This window comes from Pleurodeles waltl, chromosome 8 (genome assembly GCF_031143425.1).
Source record: "Pleurodeles waltl isolate 20211129_DDA chromosome 8, aPleWal1.hap1.20221129, whole genome shotgun sequence".
In the NCBI taxonomy this organism is placed as follows: Eukaryota; Metazoa; Chordata; class Amphibia; order Caudata; family Salamandridae; genus Pleurodeles; species Pleurodeles waltl.
The window spans coordinates 736,957,400-736,980,432 of NC_090447.1; the positions used below are offsets into that span (position 1 = coordinate 736,957,400).

Sequence of the window (23,033 nt, forward strand, 5' to 3'; positions counted from 1 at the left end):
ACGTGTCATTCACTATGGTTGTCCTGCCACTTCGACTGCCCAGACGCCACCATGGAGCACTCCACTCTCCACCTCAGGCTTCAGGTCTCGACTGCTCGGTCTCCATCTCTTAACACCATGTCCTTCACCACTCCGTCAGGCACCAACTGAATGCGGCGACAGCTGGTGCCGACTTGGAGGACCAACCCGGCAGGCGGCTTCTCGCAGATCTCAGCCTGACCACTGCCTCCGCAGACTCTCAGCTTCACCAGGACCAGTCCTCTCCATCTCCCACTGCTAGTCTTTGGCTGTAGCGGCACTCCTCCCCCGCCACTCGTCTCTCCGCTCTCATTGAGAGATCGGATGACCACTGCCAGTAACAGTTCGACCCGGGCGCAATTGCTGCAGTAAGCAGCGGAATATGTGAAGATCACCTGCGCAAATCGACGGGGCTCTTCAGAGAGTGACTGCCATGTTTGCCAGCTTAGCCACGCCCTTGTTTAGTACTATTTCTTATGTTGCTTTCTAGGCCTGTTGAGCCATGCCTACTGACTCGACTGGCCCTGCCAGTAACCTGCCCAATCTCAGTCCTGGGTGCCCTTGTTGGTCCTTCTGTTGTGGATGATTGATCCGGAGAGCTGAATGCCAGTCCCTCTTCCCGCAATGGTGCCTGCTTGGAAGATGCAGACATTGACCCCGACAATGGTAGTGGTGATCACACAAACCTACATCTAACCAAATTACTACATGGTCATGGGCAAGTATTTAGAGTTGCTGTGCTTTTCAACAAAGCACCCATGCCAGAGATTGGGGTATTTATGCCCAGCTTGCAGGAGCTGGAACCTAACCATGGTCAGATTTGGCCATTGATGCCCCAGCTACCAGGATAGGACCAAGGCATGTAGAGGAAGCCCAAGAGATGTGATGGAAGACCCCCTCTGAGATTTAGATTTTTGGAACATTGGACACCAAGGCCCTTGTTATGACTTGGCGGGCTTTTTGAAAGACTGCCAAAGCTGCAGACGCCAGAAGTCTTCCGCCCACGATATTAAGAGTACTGCAAGATTTCTGCCACATTTTGGGTGGAAATCCTGCAGTAGTTGTGCTGGCGGGCAGGCGCCTGGGCGGTTCCACCACTGGCCTCGCCAGAAGGACTCCACCAGCCGTATTACAAGCAGTAATATAGCTTGGCGGTGTCCGTATGGCGGGGCGCTGCCGGTGGGTGGGGGAAGCGCCCGTTCCCTGCCATACTACTTCCTCGCCGGATAAGGTAAGTCGGGCGTCAGACAGGGGAGGAGGGTGTGGGGTGTTGTGTGAGTGGGTGTACGTCTGCGTGTGTGAATTGAAGTGTGTATGCATGTGTGTATGTGTGTTTGAATGCATGTTTGAATGCTGAAGTGAATGGTGTATGGATGCATTTGAGTGAATGCTTGTATGTCAGTGTTGGTGAGGGGGTGTATGCGGGGTACGTGTCTGTGTACGTGTGCATGTATGTGGGGAGGGCGCTGTACCAGAAAGGGCGGGTCTGGTACGGAGGGGGGTTGGGGGTGGTTGTACTGTGCTTGCTGGGGGACGGGAAGGGGAGGTTGTCTGCCGGTGACAGGGAAGAAATTCCCTGTCACTAGTAGCCTTTCTGCCTGGGTTTTTGTGGCAGTGCTACCGCCGCGGAAACCCTGGTGGAAAGTCGGCTCATAATACCGCCGGCGGTCTTCATTGGAATGCCGGGTCAGAGATGCTCATCTCTGGCCCGGCAGGTCCAACCATCCTGGCGGTCTGAGTGGGGATGTGGCGGATTGGCCCACACTCATAATGTGGCGGTCTTCACCGCCAGCCCGTTGGCTGGGAAACCGCCACGGTGGCCCAGGCGGTCAGTAGACCTACAGGGGTCATAATGATGGCCCAAGTGTAGAGCCAGCAATGGCTGTCTATTCTCTGTCTGGGAATTCCCCAGATCAGTCTCTGACGTTAATGACTGCTGCCTTAAAGTGCAAAGTAATGTCCTCCCACATGGATAAAGTACTGAAATGCATGTGAAGATCTTCCAGTTCCAGGTGGATGGTATCTTCCTGCGCCAGCCCAGTGTCGGTGTCAAACAGTCAATCACGATTTATAAAGCACGGCTAATCACCTGTTAGGGTATCCAGGCGCTTGCAGGCTCCCTGAAGCTTATTCGAACAGCCAGCCTCAAATGCAGCCAAGAAGTCCATTCATGTCCACCAAAATTCTCCATTTGTGGCACAAGTTTCCTCAGTATTCCTTATTACTCTCTGACTGTGTCCAGGAGGAGTACAGTTTTATTCTCAACTTGGGCAGGGAAGCTTTAGAGCAAGGACTTAATTGACATAGCTTTGAGGACCAGAACCACAAGTTTGTCCATGTGGGAGTCATTATGGCTAAATTCTTCAAAACTGGAGGCCTAGGTGAAAGTCATTGATCCCTTAAAGAACTTGGTCAATCCCACAACAATGGATGACATTCTCAGTCAATATGATACAGGCTCCGCAACAGCAAGATGTGCTAGGTGCCATAGAAGGGTTGCCAGTCAGCTTCCCCTCCTCTCTTCTAGTCATCAAAGCATTAGCTGGGGAGTCCTTTCGACCCAAGACCCTAACTGGGCCCTCTTCGTGGGAAGCAGGCAGCTGAAGAGACATTTCAGCGGAAAACAAGAAGGTTGTTTCTCAGCCTCAACTGCAGCCAAGAAATCCAGTGAATGCTTTTGTGAGCACGCCATCCTCCAGGGCACCATCAGAGGAAGTCTACTCTATGCATTTGAGGGAAGGCTTTGATTCCATGTCCACAACTGGACCAAAATAACGAAAGATGCTTTGATCCTCTCAGTAGTGAAATTATGCTCTACATCTACTGCAACCTTGTTTAGCCTGGCCTCTTTTGCCACAGTTGGTTTCTCAGGAATGCTTGCAGGAGGACGAGATATTTCTTTAATTAAGAGTGGTCGAGCTACCCCCACCTTAGAAAGAGGGGATAGGTGCATAAAGAGGGTACAAGTAGTACTTGATTTATGCTATTTTTTGCTGCAGCTGAGAGCACTGTTTCTTGGGGTGGTGCACTTTCTGATGGTGGACATTTAATGAATCACTGCAGTTTCACAACTGCTGTGAGAGAGGTTGGGCTGAAGTGTGGTGCCCTCTGACACTCCAGTCTTACCTTCCTCATGGAAAAGAGACTGCTAGGGCCTCTGGTGCGTGACCATCCATTCCTTCCTCCCAGTGTTTTCTGCATTCAGGTGAGTTGGAAAAGCTAGGTCAGGCATGAAATTGTGCATGCTCACCTCACTTAGGGCCAGATGTAGCAAGCCGTTTGCATGAAGCAAACTGCGAAAATCGCAGTTTGCGCCATGCAAACGGCCGAACGTGATGCACATTCACAAATTGCGATTCCGTACCGACTCGCAATTTGTGAATGCGACTCGCAAATAGGAAGGGGTGTTCCCTTCCTATTTGCGACTCGCATCGCAATTCAGACTTGCTTTGTGACCGCGAATGCGGTCGCAAAGCAACTCGCAGTTACCACCAGTGTCACACTGGTGGTAACTCATTCGCAAAAGGGAAGGGGTCCCCATGGGACCCCTTCCCCTTTGTGAATGTCGACAAAAATATTTTTTCAGAGCAGGCAGTGGTCCTACAAAACCAAATGGTTTCGGTATTTTTTTCATTTTGCAACTCGTTTTCCTTTAAGGAAAACAGGCTGCAAAATGAAAAAAAAAAACTGCTTTATTTAAAAAGCAGTCACAGACATGGAGGTCTGCTGACTTCAGCAGGCCACCATCCCTGTGAGTGCAGGGACTCGCTATGGGGTCGCAAAAAGCGACCCACCTCATGAATATTGATGAGGAGGTATGCAAAAGAAGGGTGGTAAAGAGGCTTAATGGTCCAGTGTATACCCTCCAATGAATATAGTGATATAATCTAATACACTGTTCCAAAAAATGATGAAGAAAACAAGGGAGTCCTAATTAATAGGAGCAAGAGTCCTCACACACCCTATTGAGTGTCATGCTTCATCATCGCACGGCTCCTCGTCAGACCGGCGCTGCAATGTCTGACAGGCTCCCCCCAGAGGGGGGCTCTTTGCCGGAGATCTTTTCTCGATGATGCCACAGAACCCAAATCTGGGTCTGGAGGAGAGAGGGAGAGATTAATAGAAAATAAAATTGGCTCAGAACCCGCACTGAGTATTCATTTATTCATTGATGTTGGGTAATGGCCAAGATTAAAAGAAAAGTAGGAGTGAAATGGAGATAATGCTCCAGTACTCACTCAAAAATACAATAAGGCGAAGAGGAAGTCAGTGTTTGTCAGACATTCCTCAAAATGAGGTCGATATGTTTCGTGTCTCTTTTGGTCCAAAGGGATCCTATGACGCTTCTTCAGGACCTAGTTTATCATTACACTTCTCTAATAGAAAAACAATAATTAGACTCCTGCACTATGATATTCACGGTCAAAACGTCAGCAGTCACTTACAAGAGTTCAATTTAACCCGGACTTGATGTTCCTAATTAGTCACCTTGGGGATATGAAGGAAAAGAATTAACACTGCATGATTTCTTCATCGGTACTTCATTGTCATAATAATTGCTCAATCAAATCAATCCAGCAAAATATCAAGGCAAAAGGTGGCAAACCGTGCAACACAAAAAGTGGTGAAGTGGATGGTAGCAACCCATGCTAAATGAGTACAGGAGGGCTTACCATCTCAACTTGAGAACGGGCTTCCTGGGATCACGCAGACTAATAGTCAAGTCTGCCGCACGTCAGGTCATATAATAAACAAAGGTAAAACAAGATAGTACTTCTATTATCATTTGAAAGAATAACTAATATTAAAGACAGTTGCATTTCAACTCTAGAAAACACACTGCTGTAGTCATTAATATTGCTAATACTCAAAGAACACATCCAGTCATGTAATGGTCATAATTCAAATGCGTGTAAAAAAGTTCCAAGGTACATGTTGTGACTTCTACTCAGTAAACGCTAGCGATTAGGGAGTGTGCTATTGATCATATTGCAAGTACCCTAGTCAAATCTCAAAATCACAGGAAGCAGAATGGAGTTCAAATAATTTGACCTGCGTATCTACATTTACGCCATTATCAAATACTGTCAAGAAAATAATTAATAAGAGATGGGCCGTTCTCTGCAGTGGAGGTGAAAATATCTCTAAACCACTCTTTGCTTTTAAAAGGACTAACAACATTAAAGATATGTTGGTCCATACTAGACCTAGACTCCCCATAACTTCGGCCAGACAAAGGCCCTTGTGGGACCTTCCCCCAGTTAAAGGTCATTTCCCTTGTGGAAATTGTAATGTCTGCTCACTCACTAAACGGACAGAGAGCCTTGATTTAGAACCCATACTGACATGGCGTCTGACAAAACATACCAACTGCAATACTCGGAATTGCATCTATTTGATTACCTGCCCGTGCAATTTGCAGTATGTAGGGATGACTACAAGAGCAGTCAAAGTAAGGATAAATGAACACCGCAGCAATATTCGATGTGGACGCGCTACAACCAAACTTAGCATCCATTTTATAGAGGCTAATCATACTCCAGACGATATGTGGTGGGTGGTTTTACAAACGTGTACAAAAAGAGACTCGTCTACTTTTCGAACTGGAACAACGATGGGTCTATAGACTTAACACCCATCTTCACGGGTTAAATGATGATATCCCTTGGTTTAACCTGTCCACTTAAACTTTTGCAAGGCCACACAGTTTCCCCTCTGCACCTTCATGAATTATGTTGTATACCATCATGTAGACTCGAGGATTACCATGGGAGTCATTTTCACAACATACAGTTGGGTTGGTGTTCCAACCGGTATAATATCTTGATTGACTTATACATTTAAATTGCCGTGTACCAAGCCTTTAAGCCTGCGCTTCCCACTTATATCCTTCACACGACTAATGACTTGTGAACTTTCTTTGTCGTTCTGATGAACCTAAGATGGCCGCCCGATTCCCTGGAATAGCTATTGCTTTTTAGTTTCCCTTTTCTGTTTTTACGATGCCACGCTTCGGCTCCAATCCGCTGCGCGTACATTTATCACCTAGCAACGGTAATGAGAAACTGCTGCTCACGCGTTTTAGCCGTGCTATTTATATACCCCCCGACAAGCGGCTCCCAGTATGTTCGGGAGCGCAGCCAGGGGTAGGTGATACACGCCACACCAGGTCATTAAAATGTGAGTATAAACGATCTGCTTGAGTTGTTGTACTGGCTTGAGTGTTGATGATTGGCACGGATCCCGAAGTCTGGGATCGGTAGCCCGCGCTTGTTTATTACTCAGTCCACAGGGGAAATGCCCAGGATTCGGATCCTGTACCGGGCCTGCAACCACTATTTGAACTCCATTCTGCTTCCAGTGATTTTGAGATTTGACTAGGGTACTTGCAATATGATCAATAGCACACTCCCTAATCGCTAGCGTTTACTGAGTAGAAGTAACAACATGTACATTGGAACTTTTTTACACGCATTTGAATTATGACCATTACATGACTGGATGTGTTCTTTGAGTATTAGCAATATTAATGACTACAGCAGTGTGTTTTCTAGAGTTGAAATGCAACTGTCTTTAATATTAGTTATTCTTACAAATGATAATAGAAGTACTATCTTGTTTTATCTTTGTTTATTATATGACCAGACGTGCTGCAGACTTGACTATTAGTCTGCGTGATCCCAGGAAGCCAGTTCTCAAGTTGGGATGGTAAGCCCTCCTGTACTCATTTAGCATGGGTTGCTACCATCCACTTTACCACTTTTTGTGTTGCACGGTTTGCCACCTTTTGCCTTGATATTTTGCTGGATTGATTTGATTGAGCAATTATATGACAATGAAGTACCGATGAAGAAATCATGCAGTGTTAATTCTTTTCCTTCATATCCCCAGGGTGACTAATTAGGAACATCAAGTCCGGGTTAAATTGAACTCTTGTAAGTGACTGCTGACGTTTTGACCGTGAATATCATAGTGCAGGAGTCTAATTATTGTTTTTCTATTGGAGAAGTGTAATGATAAACTAGGTCCTGAAGAAGCGTCATAGGATCCCTTTGGACCAAAAGAGACGCAAAACATATCGACCTCATTTTGAGGAATGTCTGACAAACACTGACTTCCTCTTCGCCTTATTGTATTTTTTAGTGAGTACTAGAGCATTATCTTCATTTCACTCCTACTTTTCTTTTAATCTTGGCCATTACCCAACATCAGTGAATAAATGAATACTCAGTGCGGGTTCTGAGCCAATTTTATTTTCTATTCATCTCTCCCTCTCTCCTCCAGACCCAGATTTGGGTTCTGTGGCATCATCGAGAAAAGATCTCCGGCAAAGAGCCCCCCTCTGGGGGGAGCCCGTCAGACATTGCAGCGCCGGTCTGACGAGGAGCCGTCCGATGATGAAGCATGACATCCAATAGGGTGTGTGAGGACTCTTGCTCCTATTAATTAGGACTCCCTTGTTTTCTTCATCATTTTTTGGAACAGTGTATTAGATTATATCACTATTGATGAGGAGGGTCTTTGCGACCCCATAGCGAGTCGCAGACTGTGTCTGAGACACCGTTCTGCATCCTGAATTGCTACTCGCAAATTGCGATTCTCACTCACTCGCAATTTGCGAGTCGCAATTCATGGATTTCTTACATCTGGCCCTAAATGTCCATCTGTGCATTTTGTAGTGCCAAGCCCAACACCCCCGGGCTCCATACTACTTCTGTTTTGTTGTTGTTAGTGTACGAGGGGACACACCCTTGAACCAAGACAGAAGACATCTTTTGTGTCACCTGACACCAAAAGAGTGAAATCAGCACTAGTGATAGTCACTGCTTCCACTATGAAACGACTTCTGTTTTTTGCGTAGTTTCTCCTACAGTGAATGTCAGTGGTGGGAATAGTAGGGAGGTCTCAGGCTGTGTAGTGGACAGTGATCGCTGCCAGAACAGGGAAGCTGAGGGGGTGGAGGGTCGGGAGGTGGGGGGGTTAGTCCCTATTCCAAACATGTCCGTACTGATAACAGATATTCTGTTTCACATCAGCCAGCATATTTAACATAAAACCTGGCGGTAGCTGTTTATATTGCTTATTTTTAACAGGGACCCTATAATGAAAGTACAAGATCTACTCCTGCTCCCTCCCCCGCCATCAGTTGTTACTTGTTTTTAAAGTTAAGAAACACACATTTAGGCCAGCATACGCTGTCCTGGGTATGACTTTATATGAGTTCTGCTTTTCTACCAACATCCTTTCTCAAAAAGAAAGCGAACTACATGTCACAGAATGCATCCTACTTTTTCGTTAAAAAGTCAGTTCATAATGAATCTGTCACTCATGACGGGGTTATGTTTGGTTAGGGGCGCACCTGCCTAATCCTAATTTAACTCTGCCAGTTGAGTTTCAACTCATTGTGCAAATTAGCAATATATTTCTTGTGATCAGACCATGCTACAAGTTGAAAGCTGGTTTGATAAACGGTCCAAATGCTTGGCATAATAGGTATTTTTACATATATTAAGCTCCTTTTCTTCTCGGAGGATGGATAACTTTATTCATTGTTTTTTTTTATGTGTAGTTGTCTGTATGTTTGTGTGTACCTGTCTGGGATATTTTAACATTGAAAATTGGTCTTCACACAAATATCTTTGGATGTATTATTTGAAAGAGCTTTGTGGCATGTGGCTTAAGACGGTATATAAACTATAATCCACTCTGATTGTAGTGTCCTGTTTTCTGGTCGAACCAATTATAAATGTTAAAACCCTACCATTGAATATTTGCTTCTAGTATAAACCAGAAAACATTACATGTTATTGCACTCACACGTCTTTGACACCCTATAGTGTGAAATTCATGGAAATGGAACCTGCATTTAAACACCTTTCAGTGATGAATGATCTGCTGCTCCTGACTTGAGCCCATGGTAAACCATGCAACAAGCCTTGTGACCATCACCACGGTCTCTAAACTCCCAGGACTTACTTCCCCTCCCAGACCTGACACTTTGGGTGCTTGGGTCATCTCATCTAGCCTCGGCTTGCTTTTCTCTATCTACTGCTGTGTGGAGGCTAGCAGGTTCACAGTATAACTTTAAGCTGGATCTTAGCTCAGGTCAAGCAGAAACCCTCTGATGCCATCCTTCACTGAAAGTGGACCCTATTTTGGCATATATTTGGTGTCTGTTTTTTCATAATTTTTCAATTTGTGAGAATTGTTGATTTTATAAGTTAATTTATTAATTAGAAAGATTACTCCACCTTTTTTCTATTGTGTAAGATAAGTTTCTGTTTTGCCAGAAGAATGCAGTCAAGAATGTTCTAGATGGCAACACGCCACCCTGTTTCAGTGATGCATAAAGGACATTGACCAAAAGTCAATGAAAGCCTAAAAAAAAAAGTTCTTCATTCTTGGTCTGGTTTTAAAAGAACAGTTAATGAGAATGACTGTTTTCCTAGGTTTACTTTCCCGTAGTTCTGTCCTGTAACAATTACATGAAGAGTAAGTTAGTCCATGGCAACGCACAATTTTCATTAAGGACTTAAGGTAAAATGTAGCAAGGGCAAGTTTGAAATGTTAGGCAACTGTTTGAGAAAATACACTTCTGGTAGCATATGATAAAATAAGCAATAGTGCAATTATTTGGTTAGGACTCAAAGTACAATTCTGCAACTCTCTGGCAGTTTTTGCAATAATATCATATGTGCATGCAATATAATCAAATTAAGGTCTCAATAGCATGATATTGAACTTATATGTTTATAAGTTGCAGTAATGCCTTTAAAAACCGATAAAGACCTATTAGGCTGCCATTTTTATTTTATGTTGTTAAATACATGGCGAGAACTAAATAGACATTCAGATGATTACAAAAAAAAGTATGACAAAACAGCATTCATATAAATACAGATGGTACAGTAAAAAAAGATGTAAAAACAAATTAAACAAGGAAGCAAGTGGCTGCGCTGGTGGGGTTGCAATGCAAAGCAGGAAAAAGAAAAAAATTAAGCACTTGGTCTACTCACAAAATGTTATTGCTGATTGGCATGTCACAATCAATCTGTAAGACAATCTACTTTGAGTTGTAATTGCTTTATCTTGCGCTTTATAACATTGCTTTCCATATAGGTTCTGAAGATGTTTCTTAGATTTTCATGGACTACAAATCTGCCTGGTATTTACTCTATACCACATAGCAATGTGCAAGGATTATGCCTTTATGGTTACATCTGGCCCACAATATTTTATCCGAATATGACACAAACTATGGAGCAGACCTTCTTTGTTCTTTTACTTTTGCTAAAACGTCTCTAGGCATCCCCCTCTCTTTGAAGGACTAACAACTTATATTTCAGCTTGGTAATTGAGGTTTTTACCACACGCCCTCAAGTATAAATAAGGCTCTCCAACTCATGTACTTCTGTTGGTTTCAGTTTTTTGAAAACCCAGAAACATTTCCATGTACTGTTACTGCATGTGGGCTTTGTTTTTTCTTGTGAAATCTTTTCAGGTTGTTTGTTCTATTACAGTTGTGGACTTCTATCACTTATGTTTTTGTTTCGCCATTTCAATTCTTGGACTGCCTTGGGTGTCATTTTAAAGAAAAAGGTTGTATTTAATATCAAAATACAGTGTAGCTTACTCACAAAGCCATGCCAACAAAAGTATGTTACTTACCCTCTTGTTAGGAATAGATTTCCAAATTTGTGAGAATGCCAAGGCTACTTCCGGAAACCAGACTGTCCTCTTAATCTTATTTACAAAAATGTACACAGAGATTTTCCAGTTATAAAAATCAGCTTGAGTAAATCATGTGGATATATACTTTTCCATATTTAACTTTTATTTCATTTTTTTTATCCATACTGAAATAGTTTTTCTTTGTGGCAGAACACCTTGTTCTATCCCCTCAATGATGTTAGGGTGTTAGCTACTATTTCCTGGACCTAAAAGCTAACAGGATCTGTTTTATGTGTGCTGCCAGGATAGGGAAAGTACCTACAAAATGGTTGTAAATTTCCGCAAACTTGAGTGTTTGTGAGTTCCCCCTGCATTTTACATGTCACCGCACCCTTCTCAACCCCCATCGTTCTTGATTCTCCCACACCCTATGGTATCAAAATATGGATATTTGAATGACTAATTACTTTTTGGCACCTAAATTGCACAAAGTCAATTTGGACACAGAGATGCCTTTCTTACCAAAGCTGCATTTTATTAAGTAGATGTATTAAGATGTTGTATTATTATTTTAAGAGTCATATGGTGTTTCTTATATTGTATTTTCTTCATCTTAAGCCTTCAGCAAATGTGTGTAGTTAAGAAGAATAAATAATTGATTTGATGCAACTAAAATTGATGTGATACTTCTTTTATGTTCTCGCAAACTGTAGTTTTTAGATTTCAGACTCAATCACCTATTTGTCTTCAGAATGTAGTTATGGTGCGGTGAAATATTCAGTGTGCACCCTGTCACTTTTGCATATGTAGTTTGGTAACTTAGAAACTCAAAGACCAGTATTACGGATATATTTTGTGATGCTTCAGCTGTTTTCCTATATATCTAAAAGGGTCTTTAAAGCAAGAGTAAGTAAAAAAGACGATTTGCTTTTTGTTCGGACTCATCTGCCATGGAGAAAGATAATCCTCACAAACCCCTTAAATATCTGTTAGGATATGGAAAATATTACTATAAAGGTAAGACTTGTGCTGAGGTCACTTTTTATTTAACCTTTTGTATGTTCATGGCATTAAATGTATCCTGGCGCTCTGAGGGATCATTATTAGTTTTAACTAGGATCTTCTTAGTCACAACATGGGCAACAGCAGCAGCAAAGCACCCTGCAGGGATGCTTTTTCTTGTATTTAACAGCTAACTTAATTTGCTCTGTAGTTTTGTGGATATACTCTTCTGTATTAGCCGTATTCATTTCAATGTTATTGATTACTTCTCCCTGTTCTTCCACCATCAGAGAAATTTGGAGAAAAAGATCCCTTAATTCCTTCATTTGCGTTTCCAAGTTTAGAAGTTCCTTTTGTCTCTGCTCAATTGCAGAGAGTTGCGTTTTTGTAATCTTTACATCTGTGAGCAAGTTTTCATTGAAAATGTCCCATTTACCTTGTTCAACCATTTTTTCCAGTTCTTCCTCTGACACTTCCTTTCCAGCAACCTCAAGCTGTCGGACAATGAACTTCTTACAAGCATCTTGCTTGGTTGCAATTGTGTTGTTGTACAGAAACATAGTCTTCTGAAAATGACTAAACAAGGCAGCATGTTGGGACCTAAGTATCCTTGCGAGACCAGATGAGGCTCCATTCTCTCCTTCTGTCTTTTTTGCCTGTTTACTTAAAACATCTAGTCGCCGGTTGATATTTTCGGCTTGAATTTTGATTTCTGTGGTAATATTACTCTCCGTTTTCATAACACTAAACCTTCTCATTGAAGACACTAGAGTTCTTTGCTGTTGCCCGAATGTCTCAACTTCTTGTTCCAAATTGTTAATGTCCTCTCGTAGTTTCTGAATTCCATGCATATAGCTCTCAACAACTGGCTCTTTTTCAAATACAATTGCGTGCTGTTGGAATTCTGGTTCAACCTCGTCATTTGCACTGGGATCATTATCAATCTCTCCAGATGCTTCCAATTCCTTAGCCCTGAGCTTAAGTTCTTGCAGGCGGTCTTTCATATTTCCACGTCAGAGTGAACAGAAAGCAGTGTTGAATTTTCTTTTCCAAACCTAGGAGAACACAAAATATTAGTAATTATTTTGAAATAAAATGTAATCATTGGTAACATCTATGATTACTGTAATAGCTGGGATGGCATTTATTTTGAAGCCTCACAGAAATGTTGGTATTTAAAAATGGTGTCCCAGTTGTAGTAATGTTGTGAAATACTACACAGTGCATTGGTTGGTATGCTTATCAGTGTGTGTTTATTTTCTCTGTTCCATAGATTAAAAAGTTAATTTTTAGAAAAGCACAAACAATACATTTCTAAGTGTCGATCTGTGTATAAAGATGTGTTACACAGTGGCAGTTGCCACCGTGTCTTCATGGTTCAGCTGCACTTTTTGTCTTTATTCAAATTTTATGGAACCAGGATTACTGTGCTTTCCAAGATGGAAGAGGTGGCAAAGGAGAAATAAAAGAAAACAAATGGTACAAGGAGCCAACATAAAACAGGAATAGTGTCCCAATATTAATGTTTGAAAATCTAGCACATATTTGTTTATGGATTGCTTAATATAAGAGCCACTTAATCCCAAATTTGCAAGCTGAAAAATGAGTGAGGAAATGAAGGAAAATTACAACAAAAAAACACGCTTGCAGTGTAGGACTCAATACTAGTAACCTCTCACTAGACAGCATACACTGAAACAGGATGCTTACGAGTAGGCAAAGAAAGTGAATTTACCATTACCTATCTAGAAGTACTCATTCCAAACTCATGAAGCCCAACACATATTTAACAATTAGACACTCAACCAGGCATTTAAAAATGTACAGCATCGAAAAGTGTTGTTTACTTCAATTACTTTTGCTACGACTACTAAACATGTACAAAAAAATAATAAAATAATCATACTTTGATAGAGTTCCAAAGTGAGGCTGAAGCAGGTTCAGGATTGCATTGGTGAGAGGGATCTGGAACGAGATTTAGACCGAGATCTTTCTGGTGACTTGGATAGGGAACGCAAATCCGATCTGTCACCTGCATCTGACCTAGGATTTGACCGGGACCTGGTACGTGATTCTTGGTGTACACCAAGGTCAGATCTAGGATTAGATCGAGAGTGTGAACGAGAGGAAGCATGCTTGTCATGATCAGACCTTGGTTTGGAGCGGGACTTAGAGAGTGAGATCGATTTGGCCAGTTGTTCAGACCTGGGATTGGAGCGGGACCTAGAATGGGAACTGGATCTCACTTTTCGGTCAGATCTAGGATTGGATTGTGACCTAGATCTAGATGTGGAGTTTACTTTACGATCAGACATAGGTTTGGATCTAGACCTGGAACGAGAAGTGGATTTCTTTTTTTGCTCAGACCTAGGCTTGGACCTGGAACGTGAGGACCGAGAGCGTGAGGTGGACTTCCCTTTACAATCAGATCTAGCTTTTGATTGGGGTCTTGAACGGGAAGTCTTGGAACGTGTGTTGGACTTCACTTTACGGTCAGATCTAGGTCTGGATCGGGATACCTTGGAATGAGATGTGGATTTAACTTTATGGTCAGATCTAGGCTTTGACTGGGATCTGGACCAGGAAGCCTTGGAAAAGGAGATGGACTTCCCTTGATGGTCAGATCTAGATTTGGATCTGGATCTAGAGCGGGAGGTTGATTTTGCCTTTCGTTTGGATCTGGATTTTGACCAGGACCTGGAACGAGACTTGGATTTTGCCTTGCGTTTGGATCTAGACTTGGAGCGAGACCTAGAGTGAGAGGTAGATTTCGCTTTATGCTTGGATTTAGATTTGGATATAGATCTCGAACGGGATTTCACCTCCCGATCAGATCTTTGCTTGGACCGGGAACGCAATTTCATCTTCTGATCAGATCTTTGCTTTGATCTAGACCTAGAACAAGATGCTGACTTTTTCTTATGGTCCGACCTGTCTTTGGATCGAGACCGTGAACGAGAGGATGTAGGTTTCACGTTTGTAACAGACCTAGATTTAGACCAGGATCTGGAGCAAGATGGTGCGTTCGCTTTGGCGCTCAACTTAGGAGCAGAGCGGGATCTGGAGCATGAGGTGCGGCTTGTTTCCATGTCTTCCCCATCACTTTTTGCCTCTTTGTCAGGACTCCGGCACCAAAGGCTCCTGAGACTGGGACCTGGATTTTTTGCCTTCCTTCTTTCTGCTTGATTTGCCATCCCGCTTACTTCGCATTCTGCTTCTTTCACCCCTGCTGCGACTCCTACTATCCCGATCCTCTCTGCCCCTCTTTCTTCCTTTCCTCCTATCCCTACTTCTCCTTCTACTCCTTTTCTTGCTGCCTTCTCTCCCTCTTTTATCATTGCTTCTGCTCCTTCGGTCCTGCTTGTCCTTGCTAGTATTTTTACTTTTATCTTGACAGCGACTCCGGCTCTCAGCTGCTGCACTGTTATCATTTGCCTCTGCAGCTTCTTCATCCACAACATTGTCAACCTTTACTTTCTCTTTTTCGTTCTCCTTCTCTTGTTCTTTCTCTTGTTCTTGTTCCTTCTCCTCTACGCTCTTACTATGCATATGTTCATCACTTCTGCTTTTCTCTTTGCTGGGAGTCCTCTTTTTACTGCAACACTTGCTTCTGGAACGTGATCTGGAGCGCGAGCGGCTCTTGGAACGACTACTTCTGCTGCTTCCACTGCAACTTCTGCGAGAATCTCTGGAACTGCTGCAGCTTCTAGAATAGGAGCGATGGCGCCTAGAGCGGCTTTTATCTTCCACCAATCAGATCTTTCGACCATTCACTTCAGTACCATCAAGCTTATCCAAAGCTCTTCTCATATCAGAGTAAGATTTGAATTCTATTACACCCTTGCTCTTTTTTGATTTGTGTGCATCTGCGTAGGTCACTTCTACAGCCTGGCACACATAATCCTTCAGATCTTGCCAACTGCACAGACTAGACAGATTTTCCACAATCAGCCTGTACTCCATACGGGTAGGCGGTCAATATTTGTCTCAACCGCTTCTTCGATAACCGCTCGAGCTTGAAAGGCCACGTCCTGACCCGCGACTTGGTGGGGAACCCGGCGAGACAACAGAGCGGTTGCGGTCAGAGGCATAGCTGCCATCCCGGCGCGGTCCTCAAGCATGTTCCACAATAACGCGCTTGCCACACAGGTCTTTACCATTGAGTTTGTAGACTGCATTGTCTGCATCACGTAGATCATCAAACTCAACAAAGCCATAGCCGTTTTTCAGATCCACCTCCACAATCTTGACGTAACCTTTGAAGAAGCGCTCCACATCGCGCTCTCTGGTCTGGTAACTGAGGTGCCCGATGTAGACACGCGGCATACCGTGACGATCCAGGGTGGCGGCAAGCTGAACCGGTCACTACCGGGTCTCACACACGGTCTGGTGTCAGTCATCTGACTACCGGCGACCAGCACTTTCAATTAAAAAAGGCGTTGCTTGTTTTGCCTGCAGTATTGTTACCCTTTAACAGCTCTGCACCAAATTTAACATTCGCTTAGCGTATGCAGCTGAGGTCTGGCATTCTGTTTTTTGTACAGTGGCAGGGGAAAAATTTGAATGGCCTGTATTGCGGGATGTCAGAAAAGATGCATTTTTCCATTTTAGCTTTCACAGGAAATGTTGCTTGCAGCTTGGAAAAAATCGCTGAATGAATTTGCACCAAACCAGGCATGAAAGTGAAATTTGGCTCAAAGTGTGCTTTTTAGGTTGATCGCGCAAGCGCTTTGACCTGTTATAAGTATTGTGGGCTGTTAACCACGCCCACCTCGCACCCATCACTTTAACTCGTTCATGGGCTTGCCTCTCAAAAATCACTTGATGTCATTGGTAACCGCTTTACATTTGTCTCACCTTAAGACGGTTTTTATTGCACCTTGCAGACTGCCCCTCTTACATGTGCATGATTGCTGATATACTTTAGCGTGGGGGAACTATTTATTTTGTTTCTCCCTTTCGTGCTGCATGGCAGCCATGGCGCTCACAGCACAAACAGGCACAACAGCGTGAACTCCATCAGTGCTATTAGAGCGCTGGTCATATTGTTCACAGTTACCTCATCAGAGTAATTTCTTGTGGCTTTCCCCTTAAACCACTTGAAACTGGTGAATTCTTTAATAAAACAGAAATCCTCAAAGCGAAAGCGGCTCTCCCAGCACAACGGGAGAGCCGATACTACAATATCCACTGCACTTGGAAAACTCATCCCATAGTGCTTTGCAAGCATTCTTTTTCAAAACATTTTTGCTCATAACTCAGCCTGTGGTCGTCCTAGGACAATGGGACCCCACCACCAAAATGTCCACAACTACATGCTCTTTCTTGTCCACATCATCTTTGGGTCACCACAATAGGTTAGTGGGGACCTCAAAATAATAACCTCGCCCACCACTGAGTATCTATTTAACCTTACTCATGGTTGGAATTTTTGTTTCCCATCCGAGTATGGGTTGTGTTTTAAGGGCCTTCTTTGTAATATTGCTATAGGCCTGTTAGCCCTGAATATGTGTAATGTAATATGCCCTCTAGGGGCTAAATATGCGGTGGCACTGCATTTCTTTCTGCCATTTTTTGTGTGGTTATGCTCTCTAGGGGCTAATACAGTTAGGTGACCATGTACCTTACAAATGCTATTTTCGTTGTGGGATAATCTAGGGGCTGCTCCAAGCATTACAGTCATATCAACGTATTAAAATATTTGTGGCACGGAAACTTGTCTCATAATGCTTTGCAGGGCATTACTTTTACAAAACATTTTTGCTCATAACTCAGCCTGTGGTGGTCCTAGGACAATGGGACCACAACCAAAATGTTCACAACAACGTGCTCGCTCTGCCTCTGTACTTTTTGGGTCCCTACAATAGGTTAGTGGGGACCTAAAAATAATAATCCCTCCCACCATTCAGTATCTGTTTAATCTTTCTCATGGCTGGAACTTTTGTTTTACAGCTGAAAGTAGGTTGTGTTTTAAGGTCTTTCTTTGTTATATCATTGCTATAGGCCCGTTAGCCCTGAAAATGTGTAATGTACTATGTCCTCACTGCATTATGTTTCTGCCATTTTTTTGTGTGGTTATGTCTTCTAGGCCTAACTATACAGTTACATGACCATGTTTCTTACAAATGCTATTTTTATTTTGGGGTCCTCCGTAGGCTGTTCTAAGCATTACAGTCATATCAACATATTGAAATATTCGAGGCATGGAAACTTGTCCCATAATGCTTTGCCGGGCATTACATTTACAAAACATTTTTGCTCATTTCTCAGCCTTTGGTGGTAACCCCTCCCAACAATTCAGTGCCTGTTTAACCTTTTGTTATGGCTGGAACTTGTTTTACAGCTGAGTAGGTTGTGTTTTAAGGACTTTATTTGTAATATTGCTATAGGCCTGTTAGCACTGAATATGTGTAATGTACTATGCCCTCAAGGGGCTAAATATATGGTTGCACTGCATTACTTCCTGCCATTTTTTTGGTGTGGTTATGGCCTCTAGGGGCTAACTATACAGTTACATGACCATGTTTCTTAAAAATGCTGTTTTCATTGTAGGGTCCTCAAGGAGCATTAGAGTCATATCAACATGTTGAAAAACCTGTCCGATAATACTTTGCAGGCATTACTTTTGCTAAACAGTTTTGCTCATAACTCGTACTGTGGTGGTCCTAGGACAATTGGACCACTTTCAAAACACTGACCACAATGTGCTTTTTCTGTCTGTCATCTCTGGGGCCCTACACTATATTAGTGAGGGCTACAAAATAATAACCCCTACCACAACTCATTATCTTAAGTTTTCTCATGGCTGGAACTATTGTTTACCCGAGAGAAGTTGTTTTATGGGCCTTGTTTGTAATATCATTGTAATAGTTCTGCTAGCCTGGAAAATTTGTAATGCACTATGTTCTTGAGAGGATAAATATATAGTTATATTGCATTACTTTCTCCCTTCTTTTTTTTCATGTGGTTATGATCCCTAAGGGCGGACTGTATGGTTACATGACTTTTTATTGTGGTGTCCTCTAGGGGCTGTTCTGAGCATTGCAGTCAATATACTATAATATTTGCTGCACGAAAACTCGCTCCATTATGCTTTGCAGGGCATTACTTTTACAAAACATTTTTGCTCATAACTCAGCCTGTGGTGGTCCTAGAACAATGGGACCACCTTCAAAATGCTCTTTGTGTCTACATCATCTCTGGGTCACCACACTAGGTCAGTAGGGACCCTAAAATAATAACCCCTCCCACTATTCAGTGTTTTTTAAGCTTTCTCATGGATGGAACTTTATTTTTAAAGCTGGGAGAAGTTTTGTTTTAAAGGCCTTGTTTGTAATATCATTGCAGTTGGCCTTTTAGCCTTAAAAACGCCCTCTAGCGTTACACTGCATTTCGTTCTCCTGTTTAGGTCGAGGGGAAGTGTTTTGACTTGTAAGTATTGTGGGCTTTTAACCATGCCCATCTCACGCCCATCACTTTCATTCGTTCCTGGGCTTGCCTTTCAAAAATCCCTTTTTTTCATGGGTTATTCCCTCTAGGCGCTAACAATATGGTTACATAACCATGTTTCTTACAAATGATATTGTTGTTATGGTGCCCTCTAGGGGCTGTTTTGAGCATTACAGTCTAATGCCAAAAGTTTATTTCTGATAAAGATTTATTTGATAATTGCATATGTTTTAATAATCTCTCCTTATTGCAATTATGACCATAATTCAGGTCAATTTAACATCCTTATTACACTATGACTGTTTGAACACTTTTGATATGTTTGGTTAACCCTTCTAGTTTATTTCTCCCCTGTGGCTGTCTTGTGTCTTTTTTTGGGTAATTGTGTTAGCCACCCAGCATCTCTGATGTTAGGGTGGTGAAAGTGGTATTTCATTGGAATTAGCATGGCAGATTTAAATTAGGATGCTAAATGGCAACATTTTCATGGCTGCAGTTAGAGGAAGAAGGTAAATGGAAGTGTTTTTGTTATATGCAGGGCTACCGGAATTATAAAACAGGAAAAGACGAAATTATGAGGCCAGGTTGACCAATTTCTGTGGCAAGAAAAGTCCAGTTATGAATTTACAATACCAATAGCTTTAACTCAAGCAAATGCGAGACCTGTTGCATTGCAAATGCTTGTTGTCAGAGTCCCCCATTCAGTCTCCGCATTCCTCACACAAGCAATGGCCTTTTGGACTCTTTCGCAGGCAGCAGCGAATGTTTAGTGCCTTTCATTCTAATCTGATGTTACAGACTTTAAGGATTTGTGTGTGAAGAGACTGGTGGAGGATTTGGGAACCTTCCCCTACCCATCCACATTTTTAGGTATGAGTCCCAGCATAGATACTTTTTTCAGTGTCCTGCAGCAAACGCACATGATGGGTATAAAGGTCGCTGGACAGAAAAGATGTTGAGGTGTGAAATGTATTACCCGTCCTACTCCTCATATGCCAGCGCTTTATTGATCTGGGTCAGACCTGTAGTCCCATTTGTGAACACTTCTGTTGACATTGAGATAAATAAATAGTGAGTGGGTGATTGATTTGTGATTATTTTTTATGTATTTACACACCCTCAGGCACTCACCCCCATATCCTCGTGTAAATGTTGACCATTAATACTATGTGAGAAGCCAAGATCCTGGGTTGAGTTACATCTGATGTATGAGCTCTGTATTTAGGTACCGCCTTCACAGATGAAGGGAGAGAAAGATTTGCGGCCTAACCAGCAACAATTTTATATAGGGCTTATTTCATACTCATTAAATATAACTAATGCCAGCACACATACTTAACACTGGCACAACTTCACTAAATAGATAACCTCACAATGTCGCCAACAGATCTGGCTCAGGAGTTACTGCGCTCATATGCTTTTGGTATGTTCAGTCCTTCTCTTGTTATATACGGGGCACAAGTATGGTGACCGCATTTACTGATAAGGCTGGCTTGCCTAAATCGAGTGCTTGTGTTTTAGGTTTAATGACTCACCCGAATGTCGTGAGGCAGGTATACAGATTTGTTAACCTGGCTATGCTTTAAGCCACCTGCAGATTTGCTATGGCATGGTAATCTGCATTTGTCCTCAGTGTTTGAGGTTGGATGTGCACACAAGCACCACTGCACAATGTACTCGCCTTAAGAGCTGTAGTTGGCATTCTGGAAACCATGGGCCTTACTGATACTATACTACTTGATCTCTTGAAATATTATAATGACAGACCTTCATGGACAGATATGAAAGCGCAAATCTCTGGGGAATCAGGCTCCCTTACATCCAAATTTTGTTTCTTAATGGGGATGTCGGAAGCGGTGTAATTTGGGGACATGGACTGATAACTCTCCAAGTAGTATTTCTCTACCCATATTAATTGATTTTTTTAAAATTATTTTTAATGTGATATATTAGTGGGTTGAGTGGCTAGTCACTTGTTGATTTTTGACCTGTGATCGATATGCTGTTTCATAATTTATTTGATTGTTTAATAAAACAATTACAATATAAACACGGTATCTTATTCTTCACTCAGCCATGAAAGCTGAAATTTCAGATGCTTAAAGACAAATTATTCAGAGGGCCATGGGGGACATCACCATAAACTGTAAATTTTAACACAGTTAAAATATAACTAAAAAAATCCATCATTAAACTAAACTACCTTACATGCTATAGTAGTAAGTTAACTTCTTGTAAAAAAAAAAAAAAAAAATTAGTAGCACAAAGTTAATAAATGTGATCTACTGTAGTTCAAAGTTATATCTATTGCCTATTTGCAAGTCCTAATTTAAAAAAACTGTGGGTAAAACAACTTTTTATGGAGGCTTGTTAAGGTAGTACAGACCACGAGTCACATTCTCTCTTTTATACAAGTACAGTCCCCGCATTGAGTCATGCCACCTTTTTCCCTGATGGATCAAATTCATTTAGGCCAAACAGATCAAACGATATACCTCTTGTATATTGTTACGTTATAGAAGGTTTCTTTATTATCTTATTTTGTGTATTCTGATTGCTAGTATGTACCGTCCCTTTCGAAAACAAATACGTTATTTACCTTGTAGTCACATTTTTGGATGATAACAGTGGGTAAAGAAAGCAGTGTACGTCAGCAAAATAAAACAAAAAACAATTTATTCTATGATTCGTAGTCATGATCGCTGCAATTTCTGTGCCTATAAACGCAAATCTGCAACTGCTTCCCGCTGAAAAGTATAAATTTTTACCCATATAAATCTAAGTCCCTATCCAAATCCTGGTGTTTTGGGGATGCTGTTGTTAGGGAGTTAAGAGGTTAGTGCTGGGATGGGCCAGGCTCCGCTATGAGCGGCCTTGCCAAACAGCTGAATAAAAATGTGGTTTAACAATAGCCAAACCTTGTAATGCCCTGTTAGTAAAGCTGTCATAATTTGTTCGTGGCAGTTCATTCATCTGCCTTTATTCATTGTACATTTTATTTGCCATAAATCTAGTTTCTTGATCCTCAACATAACAGTCTTGAAGAGTGGTAGCGTGTGACAACCAGAAGCCATAGTGAAACTGCATTAAAATATGTATATATTTACATTTTGTAGAAAGCGTGGGTATAGTGAGACCGGTCTCAGAAAGGGGTTGAAAATCTTTCTCCCTTTAGAGTGATTCTGCCACACTGGATGTTAGTGAGATGACTTGTCGGTGCCAGGATACCTTGGGTTTAAGGTACCTTAAAAGTGTTTTGATTTGACTATCCTTGTGTGTGGTGGCAGTTAAATCTGTTCTTACAATACTTTAATACGTTATTGTTAATGCACGATAATAAGCTCCTTGTTATTAGGTATTCAACAATCTGAATTTTGAAGAAGCAACTTTTGATTACGAGAGTATGTCATACAGCTTAAAAGCTATTTTTAAATCTGTATTTAGAAGTATTTAATGAGCGTAACATCTACCTTGCAGTAGTTCGTTCTGGTGTAAGTCAACTGGTTATTGCAGCTTAGCATTTTGGGGAGCTACAGGAGCAGTGATGTCATTTACCTCCATGAATTCGGTTGTGGCGGTTGTCAGTTGCCCTCGGGGTACTCTTATAAAAGGAGCAGTGTAAAGCAGTGGAAACCTGAAAAACAAGAAATAAAGTTCCAACATTTCATATTTTCTCTACTGCTTACGTCACTTTGTTACTAGATGGGCAGTGCAATGGCAGGTTTTGAAACTGTACTAAATAGCTGTAGCAGTGAAATATAGTGTGCTGTTTTTGAGCCAGTTTAAACATGTAATTAGTGAGGGTTGTCTTTCTTATCCCGAAATTCTGATTTTTCCAGCTTCACGATTGATAATTTTGGGAAATTGTATTTGCTTGTTGAGTTACTTCCAAA

The 23,033-nt window shown here is 42.0% G+C and overlaps 2 protein-coding genes and 1 pseudogene across 12 annotated transcripts in view; 1 reads left to right on the top strand and 2 right to left on the bottom strand.

Annotated features, from left to right (window-relative positions):
• Positions 1-23,033, top strand: part of ARL13B (ARF like GTPase 13B) — a 518,943-nt gene that overhangs the window by 263,913 nt on the left and 231,997 nt on the right. The gene's annotated exons all lie outside the window — the stretch shown is intronic.
• Positions 9,811-23,033, bottom strand: part of STX19 (syntaxin 19) — a 50,618-nt gene continuing 37,395 nt past the window's right edge. For 3 of the 7 annotated variants that reach the window (XM_069204919.1, XM_069204922.1, XM_069204918.1), the window contains exons 2-3: positions 22,611-22,774; positions 9,811-12,746 (exon numbers count right to left, since the gene is read on the bottom strand). In XM_069204919.1, coding sequence (XP_069061020.1) covers positions 11,814-12,695 — 882 coding nt within the window. In that variant the 5' untranslated portion in view covers positions 12,696-12,746; positions 22,611-22,774 and the 3' untranslated portion in view covers positions 9,811-11,813. The remainder of the gene's footprint in view (positions 12,747-22,610; positions 22,775-23,033) is intronic. The other 4 variants (XM_069204923.1, XM_069204921.1, XM_069204924.1 and 1 more) reach the window with 2 other exon arrangements.
• Positions 13,610-16,143, bottom strand: LOC138249150 (serine/arginine-rich splicing factor 6-like; annotated as a pseudogene).